This window comes from Hyalella azteca, unplaced genomic scaffold (assembly GCF_000764305.2).
Source record: "Hyalella azteca isolate HAZT.00-mixed unplaced genomic scaffold, Hazt_2.0.2 contig10381, whole genome shotgun sequence".
Taxonomy (NCBI): domain Eukaryota; kingdom Metazoa; phylum Arthropoda; class Malacostraca; order Amphipoda; family Hyalellidae; genus Hyalella; species Hyalella azteca.
The window spans coordinates 50,565-58,771 of record NW_025940423.1 but is presented as its reverse complement, the minus strand read 5'-3'; the positions used below and the strand labels follow the sequence as shown (position 1 = coordinate 58,771).

Below are 8,207 nucleotides of genomic sequence, written 5' to 3'. Positions count from 1 at the left end.
AATTCTATTATATCCAGGAAAATGTTCCCATACGCAAAAATTTAAAGAGTCATATTTTACAAATCGTCACGAATTGACGTTTTTTTTACCTAGTTTCAGAAGAATATAAAATGTGGCATATTCAGTAAAATCGAATCTATATGTTAATCATGTTTTTCGTAAGTTATCTGAATCCTTTTGCTTGGGGAACAAGGTTGATAAAAAATTGTTCGTATATTACGTATATTTCTACGTTTATCAGATAAAATGTTCTAAAAAAATGTTACATTTGGCTGAAAGGTTTCCTTAGGTTATGTGCTATCTGCGGCTTGACTGGAATTACTTTGATTTCTTTTATTTTAAATGAGAGAAAGCATGCCGCCAGCAAATATGATCATCCTACTCGTTTGATTGAATTCCTCAACTTTTCTTATTACCTAAACTATATTCTGAGAAATAAATTATTTTCAGTCTTGCGACCCTGACTTGCTTGTGGCTTTGAAACGGTTTGGCCACTTAGGCTCTTAGTGACTTTGAATTAGAATTGATGGGAATTGAAATGAAATGGGAATTGGGAAATGAAATGAGAAATGAAATGAAATGGGAATTGATTCCAATAAGGTTTTTATTCCAACAGACAGAGTAGGTAGCCACCATGACCAAGATCGAGACTTCGGGCGACCAGAAGCCCCGCGCTGGCGAGGCGAAAATTGTCATCACCGTTCCCGCCGCGACCGTCGAAGAACGCTCCACCATGGCATGGCTGTGAGCTTATTCAGAATTCAAACTCGAATATAATTTTGTCGAACTATCTTATGTATTTCTGTTCAATTGTTCAGTGACAACGATGCTATACACAACGACGATGTTAATTTCTTGTACTTAACGTCTCGTCTCAAATTTCGCTTCAATTTGAAATTCAATTTCATTTCCCTTTAATGACATGGTTTCATCTAATAAATAGAGATTTTAATGGAACTTGGGTCAATCTATGATTTATGTTTTCATAGTTACCAATGATTTCCACTTCGTTATGAAGTTTTCGTCGAATTGAAGTTATTAGAATTACGAATAATTAATTGAAAATTGTATAATGCATTTCATCCGAAATAATTAGATTGTTATGACAGGAAAAAAAGAATTCGATTTTATTTTCTAAATAATTTCCAGAACTATTTATGTTTCAGCTTTCAAAGCCTCACGGAGAACTACTTTTACGAACTGCTTTTATGGAGTTGCATAATTTTTTGGGTATTAATGATCCTCGTAATGGCCTCGTCAGTTAATATCAACTATCCCCAAATTATGGTTTTCATCAACAACTTCTTCAATTCCTCCCAACCTCAAAATTCCTCGCAACCAGCATCGTTCATAACCGAAACCCGAAAAATACCGTATGCGTTATCAGATGAATTCATTCAACGTATCAACGAAAAGACCGATCATTGGGAGGTAAGAACATCATATAATGCATGCAACATAAATAACTTGCATCCAATATTTGGACTTGTATACATCTATTCTGGAAGAGAGAAAAACTATGATGCGATGGCAAGTTCTAAGCTTGTTATAATAATTCAAAGGATTGACAATTGGTTGTATAGCGCTCCTATGTAATAAGTCGAATTATTACGTAATCGCAAAATTTTCAAATCCAAGCAATCTCATATTAATCCCTACTTCATTACAATAGCACATATCGATGCATTGTCATTTGCAATCCAAGTTACTTGATAACAACCTCGCCTCACAGGCTGGTCGCAACTTCCCCACCTCGACGTCCATGCGCGTGCTCAGGAAGATGATGGGGGTCAAGGAGGAAAGTCAATTTCAAGGCTCCTCTGCCCTCCAACTCCCATTGAAAGTCTCCAGCGGTAGTGAGTATCTTTGATGCGGCCCGAAGCTGAATTATTGTTTGAGGCCTAATCGAAACATCAATGAAAAATGAATTTATGATGATATGATAAAAAACAGTGTAATGCTCGTCAGGTTGGCCGATTGCTCAAAGTTCGGAGAATTGGGATAGCAGCAGAAAGTTGAGTTTGATATCAGCTTCCTGTGATAGTTCTGGTCAAAATCGGCAAGGTGACCGGGTCGTTGAATATACATAGATTGGAGCAGTGAATCTCGGGGTCAAAGCCCAACCAGCTGCAAGAATCCTGCGATGTCAAGAATCGTCAGCAGGCACATTTGGCCTAATTATTATTAATATCCTACGAATCAATTATCGCGGCGTCTGGTTCAAACGAACTTCGAGGGCACATTACACATAAGTTTAATAGCAAGCGGAGTATAAAAAAGAAACGAGAAAGGATGGAAACGGATAAAAATGACAAAGCACTTGATTCGTAGGCTCTGCGAAATAGTTCCATAAGCGGAAAATAAAAAGAAACGAGAAAGGATGAAACGGATAAAAATGACAAAGCACTTGATTCGTAGGCTCTGCGAAATAGTTCCATTAGCGGAAAATAAAAAGAAACGAGAAAGGATGAAACGGATAAAAATGACAAAGCACTTGATTCATAGGCTCTGCGAAATAGTTCCGTCTATAGGCGTCGACGAAACACCGGCAACGAAGGAGCCGATGATACGGGAGCCGACAAGTTGTTCCATGCTGTGACGGGAGCGCAGCCGTGGGTAACAAAATTGACTCGTAAACAGGCCCTGGGCCCAACGCCAACCATCAGCATGCAATATCTACACATAGCCTCAGATCAATGCGCTGTGTGTAAGTGACTCATATCACCACACCAACTTTAAAAAAACACAGCCACTGCTTCGCAGCGCCGGAGCACAACTGTCTGGAGCGCAACAGGCCCCATACCGCAACAAGCGCAGGTTAGGTTAGGTTAGGTTAGGAGTAGGGCCGGGGTAAGGCGTTGTAGGTAGGGCCTGTTGCGCCCCGGCCAGTTGTGCTCCGACCTGTATGCGCTCCGGCCTGTGACTGAACGGCGCTGTTGTGGTGGGCGCTCTGTGTCGAAAGCCTTGAAGATGCCCGGCTGCGTTACGCTCGGGAAGGTATATGAATCGCACTGTGGACTTGGGCTATGCTGACCTCTAGCTATCCATCCGCTGTTACGGCATCGACAGGGAACGCTCGGTCTCCGATATAAGTGTAGCTGGTACGACGAGGTCCGCTTTTGATGACAAACGCAGTCGGCAGATCCGACACGCGCTGCAGACATTCCGTGAGATAGAGAAGTGCCAGACCGCGAAAGCATCGGAACGTCAGAAAACGACCCTGAACTGCGTGCAATGCCATGGAGTAATACCATGGAGTGTGGCATAACCATACTCCAATCTGATCAGAATGAGCGCCACCACGGGGCCTCGAGGACCGGCCTTGAAAGACAGCGGCTGACGCTGTGTATTCGTTGCAGAGCGCCAAAACAAGCGGTGGTGACTTAGGCAATGTGATTCTCCGTAGAAAGTTCCGTGTCCAGCTGAATGCCGAGGTTGCAAACAAAGACGCAGGCATGACGAACTCGTTGCCTACGAGAAAAGGGTTGGCCGGAAGCTGATGCTGACGCCGAGCAGTGGCAAAACAAATGAAGTCATTGGTTTTTGATGCATTGATCTGGAGCCGGTTGAAGCGCATCCAGTCTGAGAAGGCGTCCATGCAGACAGACTTCCGGTCCTGCAACGCTGCAGCGTATGTCGGCGCACCGTAGCGATAAATTCGGGTGTCGTCGGCGAGCATAGGCGGATTAAAACTATGTGAATCAATGATATGCAAAACGTCAACAGTACATAACAGGTAGAGCATCGGGCCAATGAGTGATCCCTGTGTTACAGCGCAACGGTGGGGTAGAAGGAGAGTTCCTGTGTCGAAAGCATTGGAATCTAGTGTTTTGATAGGACTTGAACCACCGCAACACCATGCCGGGCAGGACGTATGATCCGTCAAGTCGACGCAATAAAATGGCGTGGTCGACCGTCTTAAATGCGGCCGACAGGTCGAGTTAAGCCAGTGCCGCAATGTCGCCGCGGTCTACTGCTGGCAGAATATCTGACAGCCGAGTGGAAATGACGATATGAAGACTGGAGGCGAGGCATGAGACCGGACTGCTGAAGATGAAAACTGAGATGTCGGACCGCAATGCGTTCAAGGAGTTTCGACAAGGTCTGGTTGACGCTTATGACGTTTAATGAATGCTTGCGCCACGGATATTATCTCTATATCTATTACCAAATACAGTAGGTGTTGTAGAATCGATAAAGTGACCCTACCATATCGCTTCTTGAATTGCTGCATTAGTACGACTAATGGCTAGGGTGTCAAGAAAAGGGAAGTTTAGTCTTCCAGAAAGTTACTTTTTGGCAAGTATGATCATATAACAGAAAAATTGGCCTATCAGGTAATGCTTAGGAGTGCCTTGAAATCGTTAGTTTTATTATTTGGATCATTCCCTGTCTTGTCTACCAGTGGTCCCCTTGTCCTTCATAAAATTTTATTAAATTTTCCATATGGGTTGGTATATGTTTCAAACTAACTTTGCTAAAACCCCACCCCAAATTAGGGAAAACTACTGGAACTAGGGACCCTCACAGCCTCACAGGGGGTGATAAGGATGTCCCCGATTGTGTGGCGAGAAATCTCCAGCTCCAGGTCCTATCTGTTGCAAGTCTAAATTAGGCAATGATTCGAAACTTGAAATGTATGTAAAACTTGAGGCGGCGGTGCCCCTAAAACATTTTTCAACTATGTGTGACTACCAAAATTACAAATTTCGCCTTAACATTTTTTTTAGTAACGGATTCAAGTGAAAAGAGCAGTGCGGTACAATAATATGTGTTTATCTTAACCAATAATAATATCCCTAACCAATATTTGATACAACAATTTTTTGGCAAATTATCATTGCTAGTCAAGCGGTAAACAAACAGAAATATTCTAGTAGGGCGAGGCATTGAAAACTTTACAAACGTATTTTTGGACACCCATCTGCCGGTTTATGAATGAAATTATTAATTAATAAAATAGTTAATTTTGTTGCTAAAAGACGGTTAAGATATTACATATTTCACGCTCCCTGTAAGGTTCAAGTAAAGGACGACTCCAAGTAGATTCGACAATTAACCCTAAACTGCCACCGATCTTAACAAAGGAGGAATGAAAGCATAATAAACAAATATTTATTGAACAAAACACGTAAATTAAACACTAATAAATGAAAGGATCCTAGTAACTAACGCACAACAATGATAGTACACAACAATGATAGTTCACAGCAATGATAGTCCACAGCAAAGGTAGTCCACAGCAAAGGTAGTCCACAGCAAAGGTAGTCCACAGCAAAGGTAGTCCACAGCAAAGGTAGTCCACAGCAAAAGTAATCCACAGCAAAGGTAGTCCACAGCAAAGGTAGTTCACAGCAGAGGTAATTCACAGCAGAGGTAGTTCACAGCAAAGGTAGTTCGCAGCTTAGGTAGTTCGCAGCATAGGTAGTTCGCAGCATAGGTAGTTCGCAGCATAGGTAGTTCGCAGCATATGTAGTTCGCAGCATAGGTAGTTCGCAGCATATGTAGTTCGCAGCATAGGTAGTTCGCAGCATAGGTAGTTCGTAGTAAAGGTAATACACAGCAATGGTAAGGCACAGCAATGGTAAGGCACAGCAATGGTAATACAAAGCAGTGGTGGTACACAACAGTGGTGGTACACAGCAGTGGTGGTACACAGCAGTGGTGGTAAACAGCAGTGGTGGTACTCAGCAGTGGTGGTACACAGCAATAGTCATACATGGTAATGGTAGTACACTGGACTGATGCTGTACTTGCACGACGGGGCACTGAACTGATGGTGCACAGTCTGATGAGCACTGGGCTTATAGTACACAGCAAGGGCTAGTGAACTTGGGTGGAGACCGGACGGGTGCAGGTACTGGAGTTGGGCAGTACCGTCGAGGTCGGCCTAACTAGGAGCCGCATTTCCTGGCCGGGCAAAGAGTCGGTCCTGCCGGACAATGATGGTCAGCAAGACTATAACTAACAATACTGTACTATGGAACAATTTCATTTAACACAACACATAAATACATTCAAAGAATTCATACACTATATTCAAAACTCGAACATTAAGTAGAGAGCAAATGCACTAACACCCACCTAATAGAGACGCTACAGGTGCACTCGAAAATAGTGACAGTAGGTACGCTACGACCAAGTGACAGCAATCGAATGAGACGAATTAACCCGGGCTTCAGGTCGGTAACGCCACGTCATCAAATAGCATGGTTGCCAACCCTATAAGCAGCCGTAAAACTTACGACACAAAAATAAATTTCAGTAACAAATCATAAAGGGTGAATTTCCCTTACACTCCCTTATACACTTTCCGGTCTGAGTTCTGACACCCATAAACGTCACACTTGTGTTAAATGCTCTCTCATTCAATCACATCATAAAGTTCCTGCTGATGTGTGTATCATCCGTGATGTAGATAGATATCACATTATATTTTCCGTTAACATTTATGAATAACTTATAAATCTATTCACCAACCCGCAGATTTCTCCGACCTCCCTGCCGAGTTCGACGCGCGGCTACAATGGCCGGACTGTCCATCACTGAGGGAGATCCGCGACCAGGGAGGCTGCGGCTCGTGCTGGGTAACTTGACTTTCTTCATTACTTCCTTTATACAACTTTTATGCTCTCTTCTCTCTCACATTGGTCACTTTACTACAAAAATTCTATTTCAATACTTTACCCCTTCAGGACTCGGAGGTAAACCTTTTTTAGCTTTGGTGTGCAGCCCAAGATGTAAATTTAATTCAGGTTATTACTAGTTCCTCCGCAAAGTATTTTCGTATAAGACTCTACAGTCATTTGTTTGATATCTTACATCTAGATTGACGCAAACAAAGATATTTTTTGAGATTTTATGTCCACGATGATCATATTATTCATATAAATCCAAATCATGTCGTAAGTCTTTCGGTAACATACATTGATCTTGACTGAGACTGACCTTCAACAAGGTGGAAATTAACACAGAAATATGTTGAAAAATTGCCTAAACCTGCATTCATCTCAAGCTCATCTAATATTTTTATGAACTGTTGCACTATTTTCAAGTTTTCTCATGATTTTTTTTATATTTTGATTGCTAATGTACTGATACTTTTAGCATATGAAGTTCTTTCATCATTCCTTTCACAGGCTTTTGGTGCTGTGGAAACGATGACCGATCGTCACTGCATTGCCTACAAGACGCAGTTCCACTATTCTGCCGAAGATCTCCTTTCTTGCTGCACTGACTGTGGTGACGGATGTGATGGAGGTTGGCCACAAATAGCCTTCACGTTCTGGCTAGACGAAGGCATCGTTTCCGGTGGAAATTTCGAATCTAAGTCGGGATGCCAACCTTATGTGGTGCCTGCCTGCGAACACCACGTTGATGGCCCCAGACCAAACTGTAATGATATCGATTTCAACACTCCACAGTGCGTCCGGTCGTGCATCCCGGAATACAATTCGTTGTATGCTGATGACAAACACTCCGCCAGTAAAGTTTATCGGCTGTTCTCAGAGGATGAAATTCTCAATGATCTTGTTGAACACGGGCCTCTGGAAGCTTCATTCGATGTCTACGAAGACTTTTTGCACTACAAATCAGGCGTTTACCACCATGTTTCTGGAGACCTGTTAGGTGGGCATGCTGTTAAGGTTATCGGATACGGAGTGGAAAATGACATCCCTTACTACCTCTGCTCCAACTCCTGGAACACCGACTGGGGTGATAATGGCTTCTTCAAAATCAAAAGAGATGAAATGGACAGTGTAATGTACACTGGCATCCCTAAGCAAGTTCCATCCGCCTAAGTTTGGCTCTTTGCGCCCAACAGATCTCATTTTCAGTCTGGACAATTGAAAAACGTTGTCTCCCCGAGAGGATAGATACTTGTTAACGTCTATTTTATTTTATATCTCTGGACACTGCACAGAGATATTGTTGAGGGTGGTAGGACTGCTGACTAACAACGCATGTGATTATTTGTGTAAAAATAAATTAAATAAACGAGAATATAATTCATTAGACTTCCTTCACAGCCAACTTAAAATGATCGGATGAGCCTGAAAATTTCCACATTGTCAGATTATTTATAGTTACAAGGAATGTAGACCTGCGATGTCTGCCAGCGGCGCTAATCAGCCAATACTCGAATAGCTGGGTTCTATCAAACATTCAATTTGATACTCGTGTAATAAAATTCCATGCAATTTTGC

The 8,207-nt window shown here is 42.4% G+C and overlaps 1 protein-coding gene across 1 annotated transcript; it reads left to right on the top strand.

Annotated features, from left to right (window-relative positions):
- The first annotated feature begins 257 nt into the window (after positions 1 to 257).
- LOC108668260 (cathepsin B) lies at positions 258 to 8,004 on the top strand. The gene is made up of 5 exons (XM_018155444.2): positions 258 to 744; positions 1,167 to 1,431; positions 1,733 to 1,856; positions 6,487 to 6,587; positions 7,140 to 8,004. The coding sequence occupies exons 1-5, from the start codon at positions 635 to 637 to the stop codon at positions 7,800 to 7,802; spliced, it is 1,263 nt and encodes a 420-aa protein (XP_018010933.1). The 5' UTR covers positions 258 to 634; the 3' UTR covers positions 7,803 to 8,004.
- Positions 8,005 to 8,207: the final 203 nt, after the last annotated feature.

Excerpts from the sequence above, each read along its gene's own strand:
- LOC108668260 (XM_018155444.2), top strand. The coding sequence starts at position 635 with ATGACCAAGATCGAGACTTCGGGCGACCAGAAGCCCCGCGCTGGCGAG. Across the intron at positions 1,432-1,732 it reads AAAAGACCGATCATTGGGAG|GCTGGTCGCAACTTCCCCAC; the intron begins GTAAGAACATCA and ends CTCGCCTCACAG. Across the intron at positions 6,588-7,139 it reads GAGGCTGCGGCTCGTGCTGG|GCTTTTGGTGCTGTGGAAAC; the intron begins GTAACTTGACTT and ends TTCCTTTCACAG.